This window comes from Strix uralensis, chromosome 20, assembly GCF_047716275.1.
Source record: "Strix uralensis isolate ZFMK-TIS-50842 chromosome 20, bStrUra1, whole genome shotgun sequence".
In the NCBI taxonomy this organism is placed as follows: domain Eukaryota; kingdom Metazoa; phylum Chordata; class Aves; order Strigiformes; family Strigidae; genus Strix; species Strix uralensis.
In genome coordinates, this window is record NC_133991.1 from 5,088,275 (window position 1) to 5,115,620 (window position 27,346).

Sequence of the window (27,346 nt, forward strand, 5' to 3'; positions counted from 1 at the left end):
GAGGAGGAGGAGGGAGGAGGGCGGCGGCGGCACGGAGCCACGGCCGCGCGCCCCTGCCAGGGACCCTGCGTGCTGTGGCGGCGGCCGGCGCGGAGCCAGACCCCCGGGGGGCGCGGTGCGGGCAGGCTGAGGGCCACTCGCCGCCGCCTCGGGCTCTCGCAGCACCAGGAGCCGCGCCGTCCCCGCCGCCGCTGGGACTCCCTCCCCGGGCAGAGAGGGGGAGAATGACGGAGCTCCAGTCCGCCTTGCTACTGCGGAGACAACTAGCAGGTACCCGGGCTGCCGGCCGGCGGCGGGGAGGGGGGCGATCCGCGGCGGGGGAGCGGTGGGGAGGGGGGTGGAGGCCGGCCTCTGAGGGGCCGGGGCCTGCCGTGGGGGAAGGGGCGCCGGCTCGGGGGAGGGGGCGGGCGGCCAGTGAGGGGGGGGGGGGGGGGTGCGGGGGAAGGGGAGATTACGGCCCCCCCTCGCCGCTCTCCTGCCCAGCCGGGAGCTGAGGGAACTAGGCCGAGGGGGGGAGGGGGAGCCTGGCTGGCGATCGCTGCCAGGGGAGCCGGGGGGAGGGGTGCGGAGGACCGTCATGGCGGGGGGGAGAGTTTCCTTCGCTGCCCCCGTCCCGCCGGGGAAGTGGGGGCTGGCAGCGGCCCTGCTCGCCTGTCCCGTTCCCCCCGCCTCCCCCCCCCCCCCCCCCCCCCCCCCCCCCGCCCAGCGCCTGGCAGCCTCCCGGGTCCCTTGCGGCCCTGTCTTCCCGGGGCGGGTGGGGGAGAAAGGAGTCGGAGCCTTCCTCCCCGCAGCGTGGGGCATGTCCGCGGGGAAGTCTCCGCGGCGTGAGGGGATGTTTGTCAGGCACCGAAAAGAAGCGGAGGAGGGACGGTGCCCGCCGTGGAAACGGCACCTCAGGCTCGGGGTAACTCGCCCCGCTCCACACACCTTCCTCGGGGGACCTGAGGTGCCCCCGTCCGGCCTCCCCTCCTCGGCTCCCCCCCCCCCACGCCCCTCACCTCCCGTGCCCTGCGCCGGGAAGGGCGGATCGGGACGGGGAGGCCGCTTCTCCCTTTGTTATCAGGAGAAGAAGAGTCAGGGGCTCTGCAGGCACGGGCTGGGGAGAGGGGGGAGGACCGGGCAGCACCGGGATCCGGGCGGGGATGGGGGGGGGGGGGGGGGTGGAGGCGAACGCGGCTGCCCGCCGCGTGCTGCGGGGGGGAGGCGCAGGGAGGGGCGAGGGGGTCTGCCGGGGGCGAGAGGGCGGGACGGGTGCGGGGAAGGAGGAGTTGGGAAACCGGGTTCGGGGACAGGAACGGCCGGAGCGCCGGGCCCGCGGCGGAGGGGCGCGGGGCGGCCGCTCGGCTCCGCGTCGCGAGTCGCCGCGCCCCCGCCCCCTCCCTTTGTCCCCGGGCGGGCGGGCGGCCGCGCGCGCTGGCCCTGCCTGGGCCGCCGCCACCGCCGAGGGGACCTGGCGCGGCCCGGCCCGGCCGCAGCGCGCATGCGCGGGGCCGCCCGGGCGGCGGGGCGCACAATGCAGCTCCATGTGTCGCTCGCTGCCAGATTTAAAGAGAAACGAGCCGGCGGCGGGGAGGCTGCCACCGCGCCCTCCACCCGTCGCACGTGTACCCCGCGCCCTCCGCCTCCTGCCTCTCGGCGGCCGGCATCCCCTCGAGAAAACGCACAGGTCTGCCCGGCACCTTGGGCGACTCTGATCGCCTTTTTCGTCCTTACGTAAAAAATTGCTTCATACCCAGATAAGGAAATGTGTGCTAGGTGTACCTAAACTCGGGCAAATACAGCGCTGGCTGAAGTTTGCCGAGGAGCCGTATAAAGGGACGGGGTCACTGAGCGGCGCAGGAATTCCTGGAGGAGGATTTTGGCCTGAGACTTCAGAGATGTCTTTGAAAGCGTGAGGGTGGAAAACAACATTGTTAGCAGTAAGGAGGTGAAGTTGCGTAACCAGGTATAGCAAGCTAGACGATGCGTTTGTTGCATCTGCAGCACTTATCTTCTGGTTTTAGTTGATAAGTTTGAGAAACTTCAATGTAGTTAACTATTAGCACAGGATTTTCTACCCCTTTTAAGGTGATATTCTTTAAAAAAAAAAAAATCTCACATGTACTGCAACTGCACTCCTGAACATAAGCATGCACCTCTTAATGCCGTAGTAACTACTGAAGTTGTTACTGACATTCAGTGAGGTGTCTGCGTGTCCGGATATGCTAATAAGACTAGGTGTAGGCTTACTACAGGAGCTCCAGACTGGATTTGATGCGAAGCTTCTCCTTCCTATAAATGATCCCTCTAGGGAAACAGTAGTGTAGAATAGTTACTCTCAAACGTGATAAAAATGAGCATCTGGTAACCTAATACAGTTCTTCAGCTGTCTGGAATTTCTCTTTTAACTGACTTAATTATGCTTCATGAAAGAAAGTTTGACATTTAGTTGAAGCTTCTTGGAAATAAGCGTTACCAGTCAGCTTCTGTTGTGTAGTTTTTTTCCTTGTCTTGTGAGGTCTTAAGACCTTCTGTAAGCACAAGCTGCTTGGATATATAAGTAGACTTGTAGACTGTCAGATTTGGGGGTTAATTTCTGTTTACCTTTGTGCTCAGTCTTCTGAAGGCTTCATGTGTAATGGTAAAAACTGGTAAGCTTTTCCAGTTGCCCCTATTACTGATACTGATTCAACTTTACTGACTCAAGTACTGCAACCATTTGCATGTAACATGCAAGTCTTTTGTGGGTTTTTTGTGTTTTAGGTGGTGTTGGTGCCTCTGGTACCCTTTTACATGTATTAAAAAAAAAAATTGAAACCATGTTAAAAGTGATTGTGAGTGTGCATACTTAGGTGTGTGGTGAGTACTGAAGAAGAGTCTTGAACTCTTCAAAAGTCGCATGTGGAGTATCTGACCTGAGAAAGAAAATAGTTTCTTCCATATGTGATAACCTAAGAACTTCTGAACTGAGCTGAAACTAGACTCTGACACTGCTTTTTCTGATGGCAGGCTACTTGAAGTCGCAATGCAGAGACTGAGAGCTTCATGATGTCTGATCTTCCTTCCCTACTGCTGACTGTCTTCTTCCAAGTCTCAGCTGCTCCAATGTGTCCCTTTGTTTACACCCACACTACTTGTTCTACCTCAAACCAAAAATCAGCATTGTGGTATTCTTTCCCCTGGTGGGGCTGATACTTCAGTCCTTCTGCTACATGCAGCTTTTGCATTATATCAAGTGTGGTGAGTCATTGGGTTGTACCTAGTGGTTGGGTTTTGGAGGACAGTGAACAGGCAGTGGATATGAGTTATGTGATCTAAACTAGTTTAAATTGCTGTAGATCACTCACTTGTCAAATTAGCATTATTCAAGCATAAGAGATCTGGAGTCAGAGCTGTTAGACTTGGAGCAAGACATCCAGAAGCGAAGGGAGGTTGAAGGGAGAATCTGAAGCCCCATATAACGGTGGAGCAGTTGAGGAATATAAAAATCTCTTAATGGGCGAGACCCTCATAGCTTTTTTCAGTGACAAGAGGAAAAAACAATGACAGGAGGAGAAAGGAATGTAAAACAGTAGTTCTCAGAACAGTTACCTGTTTTGTCTCCCATATGCTTTGGTTCTTAATAAAGGCATTATGAGGAGAATGGGTATCTATGGCATGTAGCACTTCAATGAGTTGTTTTAATTCTTGAAGACTTTATTAAAGTGAAGGTCAACTGGTAAGCCTTCTTGTTTGTCAGTGAGGCTTAAAACCAAGGGTCTTATTAAAAATACACAGAACAAAACTTGACAATCCTAGGTTGCTCCCAGAAGTGAAGACAGATTTCCATTTTTTTTCTGGAGCAAGCTGGCTTGTATTGTAACTTGAGCAGGTAACTAGTACCACAGCACCATAACTACAACATGCTTGTCAACTGAAGTGGCATGTTCTGGATGCTGATAATGCTCTAAGAGAAGGGATATTTAGTGACAGTCACAAAATGTAACTTCAAGTTAGATGTGGGTTGGTTTTTTGGTTTGCTTTTTTTTGCCCTCCAAATACTAAGTAGCTTAATGGTGCCTTTGCTAATGAAATTTTGAGCTATATCACCAGGGAATTAGTATAGTAGCTGTTTCTGTATTGACAAGTAGCTGTTTTTATATTGACATGTGCTTTCCCCTATTTAGGTGCAAGAACATTTCAAATCAAGATAGTCAGAACTTTGGGTAGTTTTTATATGTTTTCTTTTTTTTTTTTTTTTTTTCCCAAGTGTTTAAAGAAGGTGTTGAATGTGGGGATCTCTGACTACCAAAGCCAGTTAGAGTGCTAGTCTATGGATATTTGTAAAGCTAAATGGCTGGTCCTTCTCAAATCAACTTAATTGTAAGCTCTAGCAGATGCTGGAAATACTTAAAATTCAATAAACATATTTGTTCTTATAGATGTCCTTTTATTTTTGAAGGAGAAAGGTACTTTGTTGTGGATTGGTAATAATGTGAAATAGAAGCCATGACCTGTCTGTTTCTTCTTATGGGTAAGGTGCAGGAAAAACTAAAGGAATGAAGTGCCTCTGAACTTCCAAAAAAAAGTCAACAGCAAGTATGTAGATTGGTATCTCACTAGATTAGCAGAGTTTACCCCCCCAAGGGAGGTGGGTAGAGGATTAACTGTGTTCTCTGTACAGCCCCAAAACTTTATGCTCTTTAGAAAGAAGCAGGAGACAACTGAGAGTGTAAAGCTTCTCTTCCAGTCTCCAGAGCGGTCAAGCCCAAGGGTTTTGCAGACTGAGGCATTTCTCTGAATGCTTTTATTTCATCTTTCTGCCAAATCCTTGCTGACACAGAGACTTGTTAGAGTAGGCAGACTTGTCTAGTTCAACCAGCAAAATCATGTAGGGAGGATGCAGTTAAATTGGTAGTGCACAGTGGAACCAGAAGTGCGAGTCCTCTTTAACATAAACATGGATCACTGAAAGCAGGGGAATAACCGTGCCTTTGTTGGCCAAAGTTGTACTGTGTTGTAAATATTCTCCAACTTAGGATACAGAAAACCCCACACTAATACTTATCTCAAACATGACAAACATGGCATTATTTCAATTTAAAGTGTATACAGCTCCTATTTCAAAGCAAAAAATGTCTCATTAAAAATTAACAAGTTGGAAAACTGTGTTAAATGCTTAGTGTGACAGTTCAACAATTTTTACTTCCTTGTGTGGAAAAATCTTGCAGTGTAATGTTGAGCTAGTTGAATTTCTGGCAATTACATAGGATTTACTTTCAAAATATTTGAGTAGTGAATTCTGAGGGAATTACAGAATTAAGATCACTATAGATTGAAGCCGAGACAGCATATCTCTTGGGTGGCTGGTGGTATAAGAAGCCTTTGTTTACAGTTGAGTACTGGCTGTTGGCTTACAGTAGGTTTGTCTACAAGCTAATCATTTGAGTGGCACTGATCTGAAGCATTAAGTTGATGCTAGTCTGCCTATTAGCTTTCTTGGAGAGGTCTGTTTGTATGATCAGTGGTATTCTGTATTATCCTGAATAGTTAGGACTCCAAGGTCCCGCATGGGTCAGACTTAACTTCAGTCATCACTTAAAATGCTATAACCCCCCTGCATATTTTTTAAAAGAAGTCATTCATGTTTTTAGATAACCGTCAATCTTCGTTGCTCTGATGCTTTTTGGGGTGCTTATAGATACAGCATGTGTGTACCACTCACCTTAATGCTCCTGCAGTGTAGGGCCCCATTACAGCAGATAAGATAATCCTGTTTCTTGTGAGGATGTGTTGACAGACTCATCAAAGTTAGCTTGCGTCTTGCTGACTATATAGATAATGTCATTGCTAAAACACATGCCTTGTTACAGTGACTAGAGTCTGAGCAGTACAAGCAGCTGGAATTTCTGCTGCACTGCAAATAACATAATGGATGTGACTTGTGGCAAACTTTACTAGCTGCATATGTTAGCTTTTCAAATGTTCCTCTTGCAGAAATGAGCTGAACTCTGCCTCTTCAAAGAAAAAGAGTATTTATGGCAGCAGTTGCAAGGGCGAAGATTCAGGGATGCTGGCAGTTTCGGGAAGTGAGGTTTAGGTAAACCTCAGAATGGAGGGGCTTGATGACTCAATCAGTTGCTTGAACAAGATGAAGCAGTAGCAACCTGCTTCATAAGCTTACTCCTTGATGGGGCGGCTACCAACAGCCAGTTGGCTCTGGGTAGGTCAGTTTACTAATCTTTCAGGGGAAGAACTAAGTTTACCATAAATTATGAGTTCTTTCCTTCTCTGCCCCCCCCCAAACAAGGCTTTGTAAGTTAAACCAAAATATGGACATATCTGGATCTGAGTGTAAAGTGATTTCATTCTGTTCTGTTGGAGAATAGGGGAGTGGGAGAACACTGCTGGAGGTCCTGTGCAATAAGGAGCAAAGTTAATACCTATTGGGAAAACGCTTTCATTAGAAGAATTCCCGCTTTATTGAGAAGATCTTTATTGGGAGATGTTAAATCACCCAAATCCCACTAAAATGTCTTGCCCTGTGTGATTGATAGTGATTCCAACTTTAGTATTAAAGAGTTATCTGTTGCAGAACTGTAAACTGTAAGGATTTGTTGATTTGCTATAAATTCCTTATTTTTTTGGTTTAAGAGGAACTGATCTAGGATATACTAAGTGAATAGTCTTCAAATAAAACCACGTTGTAATTATAACTGATTCTGCCTTGACTCTTCTGTATTTCTTCGTGATTTTTTTGATAATGCAAGAACGTCTTGAAACAGTACATGCATATTCAATTAAGATAGGATTACTTTGTCCCTTTTGCAGTTGGTACAAGTTGTTTTTTAGTTCCCCCAAAGCCCTATTCTAAACAGTTTGACAATAAGCTAACTTCATAGGTAAAACTTGTTTACCTCAAATAGGCATTCTGCTGAATTTCCTTCCTCTGATGTGTTTAATGCAACTTCTGTTTTGATACAGCATTTTGTTTCCAGCATAGTGATTGGGTTCTAATGAAATGGAACTGAACTGAAAGGTGGCAGCTGTTCTCAAAGTATGAACTAACCAAATATTGAAATGAGTGTGTGAAGTTAGATGCCTGGAGAAAGAAGAGCAGGTGACTTGAGTGAGGAAGAGGGCATGTGACTCTTGAAACTTGCACTGTGCTTTTTGTCCCAACCTCTGGGAACAGAATCTGGGTAAAACTTTGCATGCAGGCCTCTGCTGTCACAATGTTGCACCTGTTCTCTGCTTCAGTTTTCAGTGGTATGTGGATATCGGTCAGTAGACCGGTCTTGGCAAGATCTTTCACTTATGCAATCTAGTAGGTCTGAGCTTTAGGCTACTGTGCAAGTGTAAATGTTCATATTTGCTTCTCCGTCCTACTCAGGTCCAAGGCTGGAACAGAGATCAGATATCCAGACCTTGTAAGAACACTAAGTATAGCAATCCAGTTGAAATAGGATTCTGTAAAAATAACTGGTCTCCTGGGCATGGATGTCAGCAGGGCCTGTACAGGTTTAGAAAAATAGTAAAGGCTTTTTGATAGAAACCCTTTATAAAGGCTTTCACATACGGTCTTTCTGTATGTGAATCGTTAGTTAAGGGAAACCTATTTCCATGCAGTCATCACAACACCTAGTAGGTCAAGCTGGCTGTTTTTTCAGCTGGCTTGCACTTGGTGCTGATCTAAAAGGGTGATGCTGTCAGGAGTCACTTAGAGAAATATCTTAAAACAATTCTGAATAACAATGTGGCTCAAATTGGGATATGCAAACCTGTTATTCATATTATAAGCAAGAGAGAAAACAAGCTGGAAAAGTGTCCTTGACTTACACAACAACTTATGCATATGATGAGGAAAGCGTCTGATGAACTAACTCCTCAGATATTAACATCTCACTATGGCATAGTCTTGTGATACAGACTTTCTGGTGGATTTCTTAGAATAATGTTCTATTCCTGTCCATAGATTTAAACCACATGCATCTGAGAGCTCTTAGCTCTGTTCAGCGGTGCTGTTTCATGACTGATGTGTATGTGACTGCTCAGAAGATACTTGGATGGAATTTTTTTGTAGCTTCAGTCTGTTGGTAATTTGCAAACAGCTGTTAAGAAGTTAATTAACTTTTCCTGCTGCCCATGCTAAACTCAACTACATTAATATGACTGGCACCTAGGATGATGCTTTTCTTGCCAGATTCTAGCAGTTGTTGCAGTAGACATCTGAAACTCTGTACGCTTCTTTGTAGGTGAGAGAAATAAGTGCATGTAGAATGTGATTCATCTGACCTGTTTTTGACATCTGCTTTGGGATGAGATAATCGTGGAGTCTCAGGAACTGCTTATCCTGATAAGATCTCTGTTGAACACTGCTGAGGGTGACCGTCTCAAATACAGGCAGATGCATGTACCCATCGAATACTTGTTTGACTCTTGAGTGGAAACATGCATCAGACACTGAGGACAAAATGAAAGTGGCATTTCTGTTACACTGAGTGTGATAGATGAATGTGGCCCTGTGCTGCAGTTGGCTCTTCATGGGCAAACCACTGAATGTGTCCTGGTGAGATACTTGCTTCCTTTCAGATGTGGACTTCAGAATCAGGGTTCTTCCAGTCCTTTTAACTATCCTTGTTCTTCCCCTCCTCATACCACTTCCCCCCAACATTCAGACCTTACTGGGAAGGTACTTGTTTTTTTAGTAGACCTGTTCAACCTCCATTTTAACCTGGGTGATGTAACTGTGCTCGATTCTGGTGTGATGGGATGCACAGTGTGCTTCAAGTAACCTAGCCAGAGAGGGCTATTCAGGAAACAGTTTATCTAATTTTCTACCAAAATTACATGACTGATACTATTTTGAATGTATGTTCTAAATTTACTGCCAAGAACCTTAATTCTAGAAGCATAACTGTTTCACAACTTTAAACGATACTATGGAATTCAAAGGTTTTCATCAGTATGTTTTGTATTTCCAGTGTTTTGTGGAAGCTGATTTGAACAGGAAAGTAACTGGAACACCACCTTCATCTTGAGAGAAAAGACTTGGGGGCTTAGTAGGCACACTGCGCTCTGCAGTTACTTAAGTTACTGAGTGAGACATTGGCTTAATGGCAAACACGTTGTGGGAGGGGGAAAGAGACCTTCCTTCTGTGTATGGAAAGCATGGGACGTTGGAAGAGGACTGGGTTGAGTGTGTGTACACAGAAGGCTTCTATGAAGAGTGCTGCAGAAAGAAAGCATCTCAAATGGGTCATCTCTGTCTTTATGACTCTCAGGTAAAATGGCGCATGGGAACAGATCGTGGGTTAGGTAAACTCAGCTGGCAGGTCAGATCAGTAGCTGGATATCTGTGGTCTAATTGAGACTGTGTGACAGAGCTGGCTTTGAGACCTTTAAGTTGAGATTGATGCCTAAAGGAGCATCGACAGTGTCTATTGGTGGGCACCTCCATGGACTTAAAGGACTATGGGAAACTCCTTGAGAACTGGGACAGTACCAAAGACCTGCAAACTTCTGGTTAGTGTGTTCAGAGGCAGTTTTCAACTAAATAGCTACCCAGAGCTTTTAATTGTCTGTCTTCACGTGTGCCACAAGTCATGCGAACATGGAGCTACAGAATATACACAGTCAAGAAACTTGATTCTTAGCTTATGTCGAGAATAATGTGACACCTTATTACTAAAAGAATTCCAGTCTCTAGTCAAGTTTCTCTGGTACTATAACCCTAATCCACAGACCTGTAGTGGCAGTTATAGGAGCCTCTGCCTCCTCACTTTGAGCTTGTGCCACTGTCCTCTTGTTTGCAGAGCTGAGCTGTGGTCCTGGCTAGAAAGCCGATCAGGAGTTAAAAAAAAAATCAGATAAGACCTCCCCCCCCCCCCCCCCCCAGCCTTGTCCTCCATCCTTCCAAAACTGCTTCGCTGTGCAAATCCTTTGAAGGCTCTACAGGTGTAGCTGAGGAGATGGCAAGCAAAGTGTGTTGGTGCAGCAGTGCACAAAGCTGTGTAGCACTGCACTGAGATGATTTCTGTGGGCAACTTGCCTGTTAGTGCTAATTATACAACCTCCCTACAAATTATCTGAACTGAGAGGAGAACTAGATTTGTAGAAGTCTGTAACGCTGCCCTTATCAACAGGGGGTGACATGTGGAACACTGGAAATTAGTTGCCAGGCTAAAGTTAAGAGTCAAATCTAAAGCTGCTACTGAACTGGTTGGTAGAATCTTCTCTTAAGACAGGTTTGTCTTTACTGCTTCAGTCTCACTCCAAAATAATTACAATGTCTTTCTGAGACTAAAATTGTTCTGTCTTAATTGCTATCTTGTCACTGCCGAAGTGGCTACCAGGAGTGTGTGCGTATCTCGTGCTACGTTTTGTCTGAACTTTTTGGATGAACTTATGGAGCAAGACAGAATGTGATAGAAGTAGATAATATGGAGGGCTCTGGGAATACATCTGTGCAAGGAGATCATGTTACTTTATCATTATCTTAGCCCTTATCTAGAATCAGAGACTTACAACTGGGTATGCAGGCAGAAAGGAAAGTCTCGGAAATCCTGATTGTCCTCGTTTAAGTAATATAACTGTATGGAAGTCACAACTTGGGGTATGGAGGAGTCTAGAATGAGGATTTTCACTCTGTACAGTTGTTAGAAGCTCCTGGACTAGCGCTGAGACTCACAAAAAGCAGCCAAGAAAAAACAAGCCTAGTGTATAGCAAATGTAAAGTTGTAATATGGCCTACTTGTTCTGGGAACTGTGTGTAAGCCAGCTAGATGATTTCTTCAGAAGCCTTAGCTAGGACTTCAGCTGTCTGGTCTCTGTGGACTCAATCCACTGGCTGCACAAAAGTCAACCACTGTGCAACTTACTAAAGAGGCTGCTATTAAAAATAATGTAGAAGCTTATATTTTTGAAAGCTTTTTACTGTAATGTAGCTTAAAATACTCTGAAGTGTTCATATGCAGTGGCTGGCTGGGTGAATCGTCAAGCTGAAAAGTTTAGATGCCGTACATAGCTGCTACATGCAGCCATGGGGCTCTTTCTGCTTAGTCATTTTTGTTGACGCTGTTTTGCTTTTGGATTGGTGAAAATCTCTTGGCTTATGTAAAGGCAGTTTTAGTGAGTGTGGGAACATCAGTAGCTTGGTGTAAGCTAAACACTGGAAACTGGAAGCACAGTATATGGTACTGTGTTGGCTCAAGTTTAAGGCAATGGTAAATTAGTTCTGCTTTAGTAAGAGCTAAACCACTAAAGGAGCAGTGTGTTGTGCTGGCAGATAATGTGGGAGGGTGGGCATTGGACATTAAAGTCTGTTCTGGATTTAAACAACTCAGTTGGATTATGGGCCTTTAGTTTTCCCCACCTCCCAAATCAGGTATTGGTTCAGGACTGGGATTAAAGGAATTGAATGTCTAATTTATAAGCAGCCACAGGATTCTGTTCCCAGTTTGTTGCTGCTTGGCAGCTGTCCAGGTTTGTGCTGCTTTGGCTGTCAGCTGCTGTTGGAGCTGCGAAGGACTCTACCTGAAACTGTTTCTAGACTGAATGTAAGAATTTATTTTTTTCTTTGGGAAGAAAAATTTCATATTATATTAAACTATCAGAAATGCAGAAAATACTGGCAGAAATACTAAACCATAGAGTGTAGTACATAGTAGTAGCAAGTAAATTGCACTTACTTAGGCACGAACATGATGGAAGTGTGCTAATGTACTCATTTATGTTTAAAAAGTACAGCGTATCTCTAGTTAAAGAAAAAATTTCAAAGAAGAACTAAGTGTTGAAAAAATAATGTGGAGGTATTCAGTTCTTTATAGGTGTCTGACTTCTCTTCTAGGACTTGTGGGTTAGCCCTTCAACAGAGCTTTCTAGAGGACCTGCACCAGGAGCTTGTTCCCCCTCTCCCTGCCTGGAGGAGGGAATCGAATCCTATGCTTTAGGAAGCGTATTCATCATCTGTGTGTTCATCTAGGAAAACTCTATTCAGGCTGCAAGTAGTTAACTACAGTAGCTGGTGGGAAATGACAGATGCAGAGAACAGGTGTCTCATTTTCTGGAGGGCAGTGTCAGTGTCACCAGAGGCTCGGGTTGGTGGGCAGCAGTCCCTCTGCCTAGCAGCAGACTTCTGTGGCTGAGCAGAGTGAGTGTGTGCTCCTTTCTTGCCGTGGTGGCATCGCTATTCATTTGGGATTTTGGTGCATGGATTTCACTACTGTGTGTCTCAACTCATGAAGAGATAGGTGGTACTACTAGTTAACTTTTCTGATATGCAGCATTGGCTATATCCAGGAGAAAACCAAAACCAACCAAACCCTAGGGTTCAGTGTTTGCAAGTTTTAACGAGTAGCAGCTCTTACCTATCCATGGTAAAGCAGCCAAGGATGATGTTTTCATGTCCCAGTGCAAAATTTTCCTGATATTTCCTTTTCTGTCTGCCAACCAGCCATTAGTAGATGTTCAGTTTAGCACAAATAATCTGGATGGAAAAAGCTCATTTTAACTTGCCTATGGTAATTCTACATACCTCTACTGGAGAAGATGCCTAAGCTTATGTCCATTGTTTTACCTCAAGTTAAAATATTTGTGCAAGCAGTAGCTATTTGAGCTATGCTTCTGTATTGCTACCGTGGAAGGAAAATGAAAACCTTTCACAAGCAGAGACCGATGTCACCTCCTGTAAAAGTAGTAATGTCGTAATTTGCTTTATAGACCACATCTACTGAGCAAATTTCCATTAACTGCTGTAGCTGAAGATTTTTGTCAATGGCTGTCCCTTTCACACAGTTTACAGATTTTCTTCATTACGAGAGTTGGCACCCAGAATCTTATTCCTTCTCAAAGATCTCTAGCAATATAGTGCTGCAAGGTCTTAGGTATGAGTCAGTGTAAGAGCTGACTTTCAATGGGAACAAGCACATGAAAAATATTTCAGAGGACTTAAGGATAAAAAAAGTTACTTAGAGGCTGAGACAGATGTAAAAAGAAATGAAAATAGCATGAATCAAGAAATAGAGAAGAAAATATGTATGCTTGACTTGAAAACAGTGTGGCATATTTAGATAGAAGCATGCTGAGTTTTCCAGAGTTTTAACTTCTGGGAGGCTTGTTTACAATCTTATCATTGAGAAGTGGTAACTAGCAAACAATAAGGAAGCTAAGTGGGAGCAGCTTGAGTTTTAGCGGTTTACACAGAATTCAGCATAAACCCTTTTCTCCCTGTGGAAATGCAGAAATGAGGGAACTTGTATTTTGGAGGCTTGAATTCAAGTTTGAAAGTCTTAAGGTGAGATACTCAAATCTAATATTTGCACTCTTTTTGTTGTCTCCTGTAGTTGTGCTGGATATTCTTCTGTATTACAGTACTAATATAATATACGAAAGGATGACTGAAATGTCCTGAACAGAGGTGGCTTTTTTGTACAAGCAATAGATATTTTTTTTTTATAAAATCCTGCATGAAAAAGCAGGCTATATTCAACTACTAATGTGGTGGAACTTTTAGTACCTGATGCTGGAGGAATGTCTGTAGTAGGGAGGTAGTAAGGGACTGCTAAAGTCTTCACTTCATGCAAGACACTTAGCTAGTCTGTTTGCGCCTTTCACCTAAAATTAAGTAGAACTCGGGCTCATGCAGCTGTTTCCACAAAGTTTCATAGATGCCAGAGGGTGAAAACTGTTCTGCTTAGTGGAGGTGTGACCATGCTGTAGTTTTTGGTTTCCTTACCTAAGTCTTTGTCCTGCAACTTGAAGAATGAGTGGTTGAGCTGATCTGTTGACCCCTGCTGAGCAGCTTCCAAAAGCCCTTCCCCAATACATTTCTTGCGATTTTAGCATTGAGTCATCTCTGTGGATAAATCTGACTCTGAATTACCAATGGCCAAAGTCAATATTCCTGCTATCTACCTCTTTCTGACCTTTGTCCTTCATGTGAGCTGAGCACTTTCTTTTCCCTGCGTGGATTTAGACTCATCTGTGTAGGGCTTGAATTGATTCTTCCTGCATTTTTCTAACCATGCTTTAAATAGTTAAGAGCTTAACTGTCAAACAGTGACTGCAAGCTTATGGGCAAATCAGTTTGGACTTAATGGTAGCCTTTTCTCCATAAAGGTATGAGGTTCTCGCTTGAAGTTTGTTTGCATGTACCTGAGGGCATTATAAGGACCACTGAATTTAAGTCTGTAATGCCTAGAAATCAACACAAAATACAGCTATTGGGTCTGCAGAGCAGGAATGTGTAAATTAACTGTGCTGTGGAATATCATAATGGGGGCTGTATAATGTCTGACAGGATTTAAAATAAATACAATAGTAATTGTAAAACAAATGAAAAAAAAATCCCTGATTTAATTTGGAAATTACTGACCAGTTGAAGGAATAACTTTTTCTCTCCTTCCCCTGTCCTGAATTCCCAAGATCCATCGGGACTTTGGATGTGCTGTTGGAAATGCTGGATCAAGACTTTCGATTTGACATCAATATGGCAATTAAATTAGTTTTTGACCCAAAAGCTATTGGTTAAGAAATGTTCTTTCCCTTCCCCCCAAGCCCAAGTTGAGTTGTAGGCAGAATTCATTTGAGGTGTTTATTTCCAAATCTTATGCTTTTTCCTGGAGCAGGCTGAAAACAAAAAGTCAGCAGAGTCCACATAAGCTTCTATCTGGCAGTAACTGTATGAAGTGGCCCATAAACTTAGAATCCTCTATTGCTCATCACTAGTGGATAAAATTGAAACAAAAGAAAAAATAAAACCCAAAACCTAAACAGCATAACAGCTTATAGTCTATGCTTTCTTCTAGTAGTTCAGAATGTAGTAAATCATTATCTCCAGAATGCACTGGGCACAGGTCTCAAACGCTTTCAGATTCTGAAAAAAATCATTTAAGGGAAGTAGGATGTTACTTTTAAATAAAAACATAGTGTGACTTTGTTCTTCTGTTAACATTTTCTAGAGTTTAAAGATAGACTAGTTTAATCTGGCTTCTCAGGGTTCTTATAAAGCAGTATGGCTTTTTTGTTAGTAGAAAATCTGTTTTCAGACTTGCACACACACCTATTGGTCTCTAGTTCAGGACACCACGTCCCACAGTTCTGAGTTATTTTGGCCCTTCTGCTCATGATGTACGTAGATACAGAGTCCGACTGTGGGTCTCTGCTCTGGCAGCGTGCTGTTGGGTGTGGCAAGGAGTTGAGGATACTCACCCAGGCCGTAAATCCATCAGTAGGCGCCAAATCACGGAAGGTCATGGGGTTTTTTGGTCACTATAGAGGCATGAGCGAAACCAGCGAATGCATATCATAGACACCTAAAGTCACTCTTAAATTCTTTTTCCTACACAGAGCTCAACAAAAATCCAGTGGAAGGCTTTTCAGCGGGCTTAATAGATGACAATGATCTTTATCGATGGGAAGTCCTTATTATTGGTCCTCCAGATACACTATAGTAAGTACTGATACTTATACAGAAACTTAAGTGAACTCGGATTTACTAGTTCTAGTTTGGTCTAAGTGAGAAGTTAACCTAAATCTTCATACTAAGTTAGGTAATGCTGTTCTGTTGCTAGTAAAATACCTGTAAATAGCTGAATTTGCTATGTAGAAGTTCTAAACTGCTTTGCTCCCCTGGGAAAATGCAACACTAATCCCTTTGTACTTGTGTAGAAATGAGAAAGACTAGGCTATACTTAGAGACAGCTTCTATTTTCTTACACATTTAAGAAAGGCACGTATAATCCACTATTTGCTGTTACTGCTGCGAGGCTCTAGTTTAGCTGTTAGTACAGTTTTAAACCATTACAACTTCATGCTGGTGATTGTAGGAAAATATTCAAGAGGGATGCAGTTGGGGAAACTGCAGCAGACCGTAGAATTAGCCTCAAGTCCTGTCAGGTGGTGTGACCTAGAGTACTTCAGTGTTGATCAAATGGGAATTGTTGGCAAACCTTGCACAGTGGGCTTCAAAAAGCTTATATCTTTATCTTAAGGACTGGGTTCTTTAATTGACATTTGAACACACAACTACACAGTTCATACAGTAACTTATTTTTTTGGACTTCAAGTTCGCTGTCTTTTTGCACTGCTATATACCTGAAACACTCTGGCACATGCAGTGTGGTGGTTTTGTTTTGGGTTTTTTGGTTTGGTGGGTTTTTTTAACAAAAAAAAGAGCTCTGGCTAATTGAGAGAACAGTTTCTCTTTCTCATAGAAGTTATAGATGATCATCTACTCTAGCTCCTGCGAAAAGGTTCTATGCCCAGAAGAGGCCAGTTTAAAATGTAGCTCTTGAAGATGAACTCTGTTCTCCTTCATTAAGCTGTTCCAGTGGTAAATTACTGATACAAAAAACCTGGTGACACTTACTTGAGGTCAATTTTAGTTCTAACATGAAGTATACCTCTGTCCGCAGACTTCTGAATAAGTACTTAAGCACAGTAATAGAATTGCTTTGCTTCTCCTCAAGCTCACTATATTGTGATTCTCAAGTCTTGCATGAGATCAATTCTCCAACTTCTGTTGACCTCTTTTGAGCAGTCTTGTAGTGGGTCCGTAATATTCTCATGGCCATTTTATAAATGCTGTCAGTAAAGAAATACTGTTTGTAATTGAACCTCTTCTTAGATGCTAAAATTGCAATAGCATTTTTTCCCACTTCAACAAGCTCTTTTTGAGGCTTTTTAGATAAGCTCTCTTCTGTTCCAGGCCCTAGTTGCTGCTTTTCAGGGTAGTAGTATACTGAATCCTTCCTCCCTGGTCTGTTTTATGACAGCAGTAGAACATAATAGTTTAACCAGGCAGCTTAAAATTTTCAAACTTTAGTTTCATTTCGGGTTCCACTTTATTTATTCTGAGTTTACCTAAAAAGACTTTAGACTCAGTGCATGACTATTCTGATAGAGACCCCTTTATCAGGAATATTGCTAATAATGGCACTGATCTCCCTTAATTGACAGCTGTATTTTGTTAACTGGTTTCTAATGTGTATCCAATTAAAAGAGGTGTATTTATATGTAGTTGATGAGGGGCAACCAGGGATGCCGGACAGCCTAGTAGATTTTTGGATCTGCTTCTTTAAAAAGGGAAGGAAGAATTTTCTCACTTTGAAAGAAAGAACTTAACTGGTTTGGGGTTATCAACAAATGTAATGTAACTCTCCTTTGTCTTGACTAGTATGGATGTTAAAATAGCCAGTGTTTCTGGAATTCTTACCCTTCCCAGGATCAAGGATTCCTTGGAAACTGCCTGCCTTTTCTAAAACTTGTGGAAAATAAATGCTGTGGGTTCAGATTCCCTCAGCTGTTTTATTCTAAGAGCCAAGTCACTTAAATGTAGTGCTTTTTGGGTCTGGGGTGTTTTTTTTTGAGACACTTGCTAGAATTGCACATATTTGGTTAGTGGTTGTAAAAGTTGTTGTTTTCTTAGTAGCCTGTGGGCTTTGGATACTGATTCCTACTCCTTTACAAATACAGGAAAAAAAAAAATTTGCACTGCACAGCTTTGTCTTTACACCGACTCTTTTGTCTGTGTTGCTGCTGAGGAGTAGCTTGTCATACTGCACATCTCATGCCACCTTCTTTGGAGGTTATGTTCCAGTTTTTGTAATGTCTGCGTCTGTAATTTCAAATTTTGTTACAAACTTCAATTACAAGGAGTGACAGTAGCAGGGCAAACATTACAGTACTTTCATTAGCAAAGTATTCCATCTGTAAGGCTTTCCATTTAGTACAGGCCTTCACATTTTTCAAAAGGGACTATTCCTGGGTATTGAAACCTAGCTATTAAAAAAACCAAAGCACCAACAGACTCTTATCTTAATTAAATATGGGCCTGTAACTCCACATAAAAACTGGATGTTTTTTGTTTATTACTGTTTTCCAGTTCAGTGGGTAACTGTAATGCAGAACTCTTCACTGTCATGTCTGAGTCCCTTTAGCTCAGTGTTGAAAAGGTAGTATTGGAAGTCTTTTTACAAAGTAATGCTGTAGACACAACTATAAAGCTTTCTGTAACTTTTCACTGAGGCTCACTGCTGCAGAGTGATACCAAGAAATTAGGACTGAGGTGTCTAAAGGAATAAAATAAACAGGTATCTGCTGGGCTGTACTTGAGAAGGGGAGTTATTGGCAATATTTTCTTTTTGCTGTTAATAAATGTACTGTGGGGAAGAATGTAAGTTGTAATTTCAGATGGTGAATTCCTTGGCAGTTTTTTGATTTTGTATGTGTGGTTTTTCCCCTCTGGAACATCATCCTAATTCTAAAAAAGACATAGTGTTGGGGAACTGGCAGTATCTTGTGAAAGGATCTTCTCAATCTAGAAACTCTTTGCATTGCATATGGAAACGTTGGTACTGTTAATTACCAACAGCATGTGGAGCTGTGTGAGGGGTAAACTTAGAGCTTTTGATATATCAGTAAGTTCCAATCTTCAGCTTAAGCTTACAAGAAACTCTACTAAGATATTTTTGATTCCCCAGTGAAGGTGGTGTTTTCAAGGCTCATCTTACTTTTCCAAAAGACTATCCACTGAGGCCGCCAAAAATGAAATTCATCACAGAAATCTGGCATCCAAATGGTAAGAAATGTCGAAGTTTCAATTTCTTTTTGCAATTAAGAACTAAAATGCAATGAAGACAAATTACATTTCTGTTCATGTTAGAAATATGAAACTCAGCATTTATTTTGCCATCTTCACTTCATAAAGAAGTAATAACCGTGGCAGAGTTTTTAATAGTGCTGCTCTGAGAGACTGCTCCTAAAGTATTTTCAGAAGCTACTGAAAGTAGCTGGTAACAGTTCTTGGTAACTGTTCAGGGTTTTTTTTTCTTTTTTCCTAAGTGCGAAATTCTGGTCTGAGTTGAAACTTGACTTCTATAGCTGCCTTTTGTTACATGTTTCATCTTAGTATTACTAACTTGGTAGTTCAGTACAGAAGGCCCAAGTTTGATCTCCACTGAAGCATGGAAGGAAATAACAGCATCTTTTAGTCTCTCCAAAGAAGACTCCTCATAATGTTTCATTTACGTATGGACTGAAGGATATAGATGAGAGTTAAAATAAAATGGAAGAAGGTTTTTACTGGGAAGGAGGCATGCTCTTCAGTTTCTAAAGATGTTATTGAAGTTGTGGATGTTGAAAGCTGGGAGGAGACCAGCAGAGTGCTCCGATCATAAGGGACAGGGGGAATATTTTGATGCTGTGTTGGTTTCAGCTCTGGAAATATCAGAGTACTTGTCAGGCAGTTTCTAATTCCAGCAGCCTAAATCATATTCCAATATATTGCAGTAACATCCAGCTGATGCTGTTGCTGTGGAAAAAAAGTCACTCTCTAGTTTGCTGAACTTAACAGAAAAAGCTTTAGTGGAAGCCTATCTAAATAGTCTTGAAAGTTGCAGCATGATGTTAGAATTTCTTCCTCCCCCCATGTGCCCTCTCTGCCGGAAGTCCAGCCATAATAACAGACTTCCACTAAGCCCCATTTATTACAGATTGTGTTCTGTAATAGTTAATTACTTTCCTTTTTTATAAAGTGTCTTCACTAGCATGTTTTCAAACTAGCTGGAGTGAAGATTAACAGTTCCATAACTATTCTGAAGAAATGCCAGCGTGTTGTTCATTACTGAAATATGCCTTGTTCTATTTTGTAGTTGACAAGAATGGCGATGTCTGCATTTCAATTCTTCATGAGCCTGGAGAAGACAAATATGGCTATGAAAAACCTGAGGAACGCTGGCTTCCCATTCACACAGTGGAAACTATAATGATTAGTGTTATTTCTATGCTGGCAGATCCCAATGGTGATTCTCCTGCTAATGTTGATGCAGCGGTAAGATTTTTCTTGGTCTGCCAGTTGTTTTCAGTGTAGAAACCTAAACTTGCAATGGAGTTTGCTTCTAGTTTGACAAACAGTACAGTAACTTGTGGAAGAACTTTTTATATCACAGGCTAAGGCTACCTTTTTGTTGGGAAAAGCAGTCATGTTGTGAAAGAGAATTACTAGTTAGCCCTTGGGAGATTTCTTACAGATTGCAAAGGAAAGATGCTGTCAGATTTCAGAGGCAGTGGTTTAATTTCTGCTATGCAATAATGCATTTATTTATAGTAAATAACTTGTGCACAGAGATACTTAATGGATAAACCTCAGCTCCTTTAGTCTTGCAAAATTTAAGGAAGCTGGCTGTAAAATCCTGTGTGGCTATATACACATAGTGGTCACAACTGTCATTAAGTTCATCTGCGGAAGTTAACATATTCTGGAACCTTTTTTTGTTCCTAGTATGTTGGTATAATGAACCAAAATTTTTGTTTTGGAAATTACATAACCTGTTAACAGATTTATTGATTTGAATGGAAGGAGAAAATGTGGGGTCCCTCGGTATAATTACGATGTGACTATCTGCATACACCTCTCTGCAGCAGCCTTCCTGAATCATGGATTAAAGCAGAAGGTTTGACTCTGTAGGTCTGTATTTTGAGAACATACTTGAAGGCTTCACTGGGCATCTGGCCTTCAACTCTGGAAGTTGTCCCAGATTGGAATGGCTAAGGAGTAGGGAAGAATGGTCTGGTTTATAGTTGACCTGGGTGAATCTGCAGTAAGATTTCTGTCATAAGTGAGATGCAAATGTTTCATGCAGCATAGTGTTTCTGGAGCGTGGCCTATTCTGCGTGGGTGTATAAACACAGCTATCAGCTCTCTAGAAGAGCTGCATTTATAGCAGAATAGCAATTAGATTAATAACTATTTGTGGTGGGGAGGGAAAAAATTCTCAGTTCTCGGGTGAGTAGGGGAACAGACTTCAGGCCCCATTCATCTGAGATACGCCAACATACTTTACTTTGAATTACTCTTGAATTGCAGTTCCGCAGTGACTAATATGTGCTATCCCCTCACAAAAGAGAAGTTCTAGGTCTTTTAACTGGGGGAGTGAGGAAAAGGGAGATGGCAATCAAAGATGCAAAGTTTTCTAGAGGAATGTTACCCTGCTCTGTCAAGCTAACTATACTTTCCCAAAGTGGGTGGGACTTCAGTTTCCTGAAGCCTTTGATCTACTATGCTGCTAGTATTTCCAAAGGTGGTTGAGCTCTGCTGAAAAATAATCATGGGAATAGTCTTATGTGGAACAAACTTAATGGGAATTAAAACAAACACACACAAAAAGTTGTAGTGAAGAATTCCCTCCTTCAACATTCTTTTGAGTGTTGGACCCCCCATTTTTGTGTCATGTTACTGGTGGAAACAAATACCCAGGACACGTGGACTTTTTCTGCTGGCAAACCTGAGAGCACTGGAAGGAGCAAGTTATTAATGAAATGCTAAAAGTACAATTAGAATTCCTCAGTTTACAAACTCATGTATGTTGAATGTAGCTGACCTAACACTGGAGAAAGCTTATACTTTTAGCTATGCTTGTCACCTTCCTAGCATCACAAGCTTTTTAATCTTTCTGTATTGTGCCCCACTCTCTGCCAGCTACTTCAGGACTGATTTTTATTTTTCCCCTCTTTTTTTTCCTCAGAGAGAGATATTAGAAAACTATGAATTTGTTTACCTAAACCTTAGGGTAAAGTTTGAAAATGTCTTAAGGAAATACAACATTTTCTAGCCCAACTTGAAAGAACAAAAACTTAAATCCAAATCCAACTGTGAAGGCAGTACTGAGGCATCACTTTAGATGCTAGGAACTATTTTTCTGACTGTGGTATTAGATGTTCCAAGTAACTTAATGTGCTGCTTGAGCAGCTTTGCATCTCCTGCTGGGTTGTAGATTGCATCCTATTCATATTAACCAGAACATACTCATCAGGGTAATGAAGAATCAGCAGCTCATGTGCTTTATACTGAGCTGCTATCAAGGTGTCTTCTACTTAGTTTACTAAGTACAGGTTTACTGCAGCAACAGTATTTGGCAGTTACTAAAATATACTTTGTCTGCTTTCATTAATTTCTAGTTTTAAGTGAGCCTAGAGAATAAGGTGTTACAGGCAGTTCACAGCATTATAGGAGCAGGGCATATACCTGCGTCCTGGAAAAATGTTGGAGTACTGTTTCTTGGACTGGGATTAAAACGAGGGACAGGAGCCTGAATAGATACTGTGAGAAGCAAATGGAACAGTTCATGACCCCTAGATAAGAGTTTTGGAGAAATTGCTGTCAAACTGGAAACTGCTTGATATTCAATTCTGAACACTTGCTTCATAGAACTACAAATATAAAAGGTAGAAACAAAAACTAAGAATCTGAAGCTGGGAGGGAACAAATTCAATGCTTTTCTTGGCCTTAAGCCATTTTGTATAAGCTGTCCTATATCCCAATCCAAGGAACCAAATGCTTGCTGTGTTAACTGCTGAAAAAGAACAAATTAATTAGTACCCATATTTGTGCTTTCACTGGAAAGATAAGACATGCTGGGCTCTGCAGCATGGTAACTGGCTAGGTGAGCTTGGAGGTGGTGAATGTTAGGATATGCCAGTTATCCTAACTTTTTCTCACTCGTGTGCTACAAACTTCACTCCAAGTAGAGGGTGAGAAGGTGGTGTGTGCTAGGTTGCTTCCTCACCCCTGCAGTAAGAATATATTGCTTATATCAAAAACTAAGAACTGTAGAACTTATTTCATAAAATAAGGGGTTCTTCATATTTTCCCACCACTTCTTGCCTAAGTGTAAGGCAGTACCCAACACGTCAACCTTGGTCACATCATGTGATGCTCCTGTGTTTTCATCTGAGCTCATCACGAGGCTGGCACAAAAAACTTAAAACTGGCTGCGCTTTTTCCTGTAGGCTTTTGTGATACCATGGTGTGGACACCTCCGAGTTTGGACTTACCTCTTGCCTATCTTCCTGTTCATCTTTATCTTTGTTCTTCATCTATGCACTTCTGAAATCACATACCTGTCACAGAGACCGTCCCCATAGGTGTGCTGAGTATTCTGTTAAGGTCTTTCTCATGGAGCCAGTATCTTGCAGCCATATCTAACTAGGAGGTGTTTTCTTTCTAAGGACACTGCTGTGTCTCTTCTGAATACCGTGACTTCTGTATTTCTATCCTGGAGTGTCCTGGCTAGATTGAGTTGAAACTGTCTAAAAAAATCTCAGAATAAGTACTGGCTCCACAGTAGCTGTGTATATTTTTTCATCACTGCAGTTAAAGACATTTTCTCTAACCCATAACAGTAGTTTTGGTCTACAGTTTGAGTTTGCTGCTGCTTTGCAGGCTGAAGTAAATAGATGTCAGGCTAGACATTGTGAAATATTGGTAGCCACCAGGTTAGTCTTGGACAATGCCTAAAATCCAACTGGCAAAGGCTGTGTCCTCACTGTCTTGTGAGCAGCTTGCATAGAGACTCAGAGCAAGCTTTCAAAAGTCCTGAACGTCACAGGTTTTCAGTGACTAGCTCAGTGATTGTAAGCAATTTTAGGTGTTGACTAGATGGCTAATGTCTGAAAACATAAACACCAAGAGTCTTCCTAGAACTTGTACATTGTTATAGGACTGACATCTGAAAGCTGTCTATTCAATTACAGAAAGAATGGAGAGAAGACAGAAATGGAGAATTTAAAAGAAAAGTTGCCCGCTGTGTAAGAAAAAGCCAAGAAACTGCTTTTGAGTGACACTTATTCAGCAGCTAGTAGCTTCACTTTTTTCAGGGTAAGTATCCTTCTAAAGACAAGTCAGTTACCTGAGTTGAGGATTTCCTGCCTAAGTGTTGCTGGATTTATTTTTTTTTTCCTCAAAAGCAAAAAACCTAAATCTTTCTTCTCAGCTGCATGATCTCAGTGGAGTCCTTTGGCTGTATGTGATACTAAAGACTAAAAGAGTTTTCAAGAGCAGTAACAGCCCCTTCTGCCATGACTGGGGAACTTCTCTAGTACTCTTGCATTTTTGCTGTTCAGGAGTTGAAATTCTCTTTATCAATATTCATCCTGCTTTATTAATAGCACCTAGGGGTTACTAGAGCTATAATAGAAGGGAGTAATCATTCTTTCTGTTCATTATTGTGAAGAACGCTTGTTTGAATCTTAAAAGCATCCTGTCTTGCTATCTCAAGTTCATACATAGATATATATGTGTTTATCTTGCAGATGTTGGTGGCATGTTGCATGTAGGCTTTAAATAAGACTTCAGTGAGTTTGTTAGGAACCATTCAGAAAGGACTGCTTCAGGGGTATCTATGGGAATTTTAATAGAAAGTCTGTTAGCATATCAGAAAGGATCAAATTGAGATATTACCCATCAATAATATCAAGAAAGGTGGTATTCTCTTCAGCAGCTCAGAAAACTTTTACTGAAGAAGGCTTAGGAATAGCCTCAGAATAACAGCTGTATTCTGTTTGGATGCTGAAGAGCATGGACAAGTCTTAACCTGAGAGTAGGTGACATGATATTTGTACTTTATGCCACCCTGTTAAAAACGAGTTTCTGACTCAAGATGCTTACTCTAATTTGAACAATCCCATCCTAGTTTTAATGGGGCTTTTTTTTTTTTTTTACAGTAAGTTCTTGTAGAAAACTGTATTAAAATGTCACCCTTAAATACATGGCCTTTGGTCACTTTAATCTTGGTATGCCAAGGAAAAACTTCCTCAAATAGCTAATAATTTTCCACTAATTCTTTTCAAAGCAAAACAGAGCTTCATGTTGAAGCTGCCTTTTCGTAATGGTTGGTTTGGCAGATAAACTACTCTGACCCATTTGGCTGGAGAAGCCCAAACCCACATGTGCTAGTTAGCTTTGGGTTGGGGAGGGAGAAATGGCACTGTATGTAGTTTAAAGGGGTTGTACTGTCTGAACAACTAGAACAGCTTACTGAATGCTCCTGGGTTTTTCTTCACCAAGGTTGTACAGGAGATACTTCCTTTCTTACACTTTTGTAAGAATTGTGGGGGTTGGGGGTGGGGGAAGGCTCCATCTGTGACAAACTAGTACTGCAGTATCTCTTCTCTGCAGAAATATTTTGATTGAACGGAACTTTCTCCAGTAGAGAGGAAGCATGAAAAATGCTTAATATTGATCAAAAGACTAAGCAAAGGAACTGAATGTCTTGTACAACTGCCTATAACTAGAGCGTAAGAATTGTAATGCAGCTGACAGCTCTTTCTGTCTTGGAGAAAGGGAGTAACTGTAACACTCCAGAGTATCCTTAACTAACCTCCGCTCTGTTGCCATGTTAAACTTGGCCATAGTGAAACAATGCTCATGACAAATATTTAAGTAATTGGCTGTGTTGCTTTTTTTGGAAGGCGAAAGCTTTTCTAAGTCCTGGTGACTCCTCCTAAGTAAGTGATGGGCAATGAATTGGATGAGAAGGGGCCATATAGCTGGTTTCAAACAAGCACACTCTGACTTGGTAGCTGTGGTGTTACTGCTTAATGAAGCACTGCTGTGCCATTTTGTGCTGCACTTTGCTGTTGAAGCAGCATCCATCATTCACAGTAAGTGATTCATGGAAGTTTCAATGATAAATTTACAAGTGTTTAGCCCTATGTGTGAATAATCAAACGTCTGTACACTATGCACTTGACAAGCAACATGAGTAACAGGAGCCTGAAAGTCTGATAGTTGAGCTTGGATACACAGTATGCTGAACTAACTCGAGTCTTTCTCAGGTGATGATTTGGGATTTATGCATCTTCTGTTTAGAGGTATGTAAAGTTCTTGAACAAGTAATGATTATCTTGCTTGAGCCTGAAACACTATTTAACATATTTAAAATAATTGAAGATGATGAGGGGTTTTATTTTAATACTTGTGATTTCTTTGTAGGTCTCCAATTGAGAAACATGGCACTGTTTTTTTTCCTGCACTCTACCCACCTATTGCTGGACTTCTGTTGTTACAAGTTGGCAAACTGGCTGGAACTGGGCTGCAATAAAACATGCCAGTTATCAATGCTGACAAGAGCCTAACAAGTGCCAACACACGATGATTACACATTTTGAAATCTAATGAACTGCTTTAACCTTCAGGAAGAATTGTAAAGATGTGTACATAGCACAACATGATCCGGATAATATATATACTGTTCATGTACATCCACAAATACACATTGTACCAAATAATGCTGTCTGTAGTTAGGAATAGAATTGTGTAAATTCTAAAGATTTTAGCAGGTTTTTCTCTCCCTGTTCATTGTTTCCTAGCAGTTTAAAAAAAAAACCAACAACAACTTGTGAAGCATGTCAAACTAAAACCAACCAGGATAAAGTTGTTTCCCCTCCCCCCCTTTTAATTTTCCTTTGACCCACTGAGGCTTAATTAAAATCTCTTGCTTATTAAAGTTTAGTATCTCTTTTTTTTTGTTTTTGGAAATGTGCTCCCTTTTATTTCCCCCATCAGAACTTAAATTTTTCCTAACTAAACCCTGAAAGGATTTGATACCAATTATTTGTGTCTTGTTTTGTAATGACCTTTGTCAACTGAAAGGTGCTTTTTTTTTTTTTCCCCCCCACCCCTTTCTTAAACCCAATTGCACACACTTCTTGAATTGGGTATAGCAATAAAACTGGCCATGGAGCACCCTTGAGCAGCCTGCTGGATTTTTAACTTCCAAGGGACTTGAGCGCTTTCATTTGGAAGTTCAGTTGACTAAGTTAGTCCAAGATAGGAATGAGCTGTTTTTATGGGTGAATTTTTTTTTTTTTTGCCTTTTTCACTGCCTGTTTGTGGGGTGGGGTGTGTGTGGGGGAGGCTTGGTTTTTTTTCTCAAGGTTGAGTTCAAGCATGCACATCTGTAGGCTTTCAAATGACTAACTTCTGGGTTTGGTATCAAAAATAGTTTCCCTCCTTTTCCCTTTTCTCTTTTCTGTGGCCCTTCATATTCTTTGCCTTCTACTTCAGCGTTTTCCTCACCTAATGTACAAAGAAAATTGCGATGTATATTTTCATGTAATTTGATTTTTGGAATTCTGTCACCTTCTGTAGTGAGTTCTTCCAAAATATAATTTTTTCCAATAATAATGTGTCAAACTGGCTGTCTTGAGTATCTGAATAGGAAGGGTAACTGCAGCTGGAGCACATCTTACCTAGAAATCTTCAACAACATCAGCAAACATTTGTTGAATTTGTCATACTGTATTTCATCTTGAAATGATTAAAAAGCAAACAAAACACACACCTTTCTTCCTATTGTAACCATCTTTGGCCCTCCAGTGAGCAAATACTAATCTCAGAGTATCTGGTAGCAAAGAGTTTTCCAAGCCTACCTGAAATACCTTTCTACCACTGAAGCTTTATAGAGGAACTTGTAACTACTTGACTGTTCTCTGCTCTGTCACAGGTTTACCGCAGCTTTTTACAGCACAGCGTAACCCACTAATAAATGGAGAGTTCCACTGTTAAGGAGTCACCTTGTAAGAAGCCTTCAGTACTAATTTGCTGGCT

At 41.8% G+C, this 27,346-nt stretch overlaps 1 protein-coding gene across 6 annotated transcripts; it reads left to right on the top strand.

The window, feature by feature from the left end:
• On the top strand, nucleotides 1-27,077 carry UBE2G1 (ubiquitin conjugating enzyme E2 G1). 6 transcript variants are annotated; one of them, XR_012631746.1, is made up of 7 exons: nucleotides 1-270; nucleotides 15,307-15,409; nucleotides 18,441-18,538; nucleotides 19,611-19,789; nucleotides 23,491-23,614; nucleotides 25,207-25,398; nucleotides 25,730-27,077. XR_012631746.1 is itself a non-coding variant. In XM_074890609.1 (7 exons), exons 2-6 carry the CDS (start codon nucleotides 3,192-3,194, stop codon nucleotides 23,575-23,577), a joined length of 495 nt encoding a protein of 164 aa, XP_074746710.1. In that variant the 5' UTR covers nucleotides 2-270; nucleotides 2,989-3,191; the 3' UTR covers nucleotides 23,578-23,614; nucleotides 25,730-27,077. The 6 variants fall into 6 exon arrangements, 4 of the variants coding, with proteins under 4 accessions (XP_074746710.1, XP_074746709.1, XP_074746711.1 ...); XR_012631745.1 differs by lacking the exon at nucleotides 25,207-25,398 and adding an exon at nucleotides 25,573-25,608 and having other exon boundaries at nucleotides 2-270; XM_074890609.1 differs by lacking the exon at nucleotides 25,207-25,398 and adding an exon at nucleotides 2,989-3,219 and having other exon boundaries at nucleotides 2-270.
• Nucleotides 27,078-27,346: the final 269 nt, after the last annotated feature.

Excerpts from the sequence above, each read along its gene's own strand:
- UBE2G1 (XM_074890608.1), top strand. The coding sequence starts at position 225 with ATGACGGAGCTCCAGTCCGCCTTGCTACTGCGGAGACAACTAGCAG. Across the intron at positions 271-15,306 it reads ACTGCGGAGACAACTAGCAG|AGCTCAACAAAAATCCAGTG; the intron begins GTACCCGGGCTG and ends TTTCCTACACAG. Across the intron at positions 18,539-19,610 it reads AGAAATCTGGCATCCAAATG|TTGACAAGAATGGCGATGTC; the intron begins GTAAGAAATGTC and ends TCTATTTTGTAG.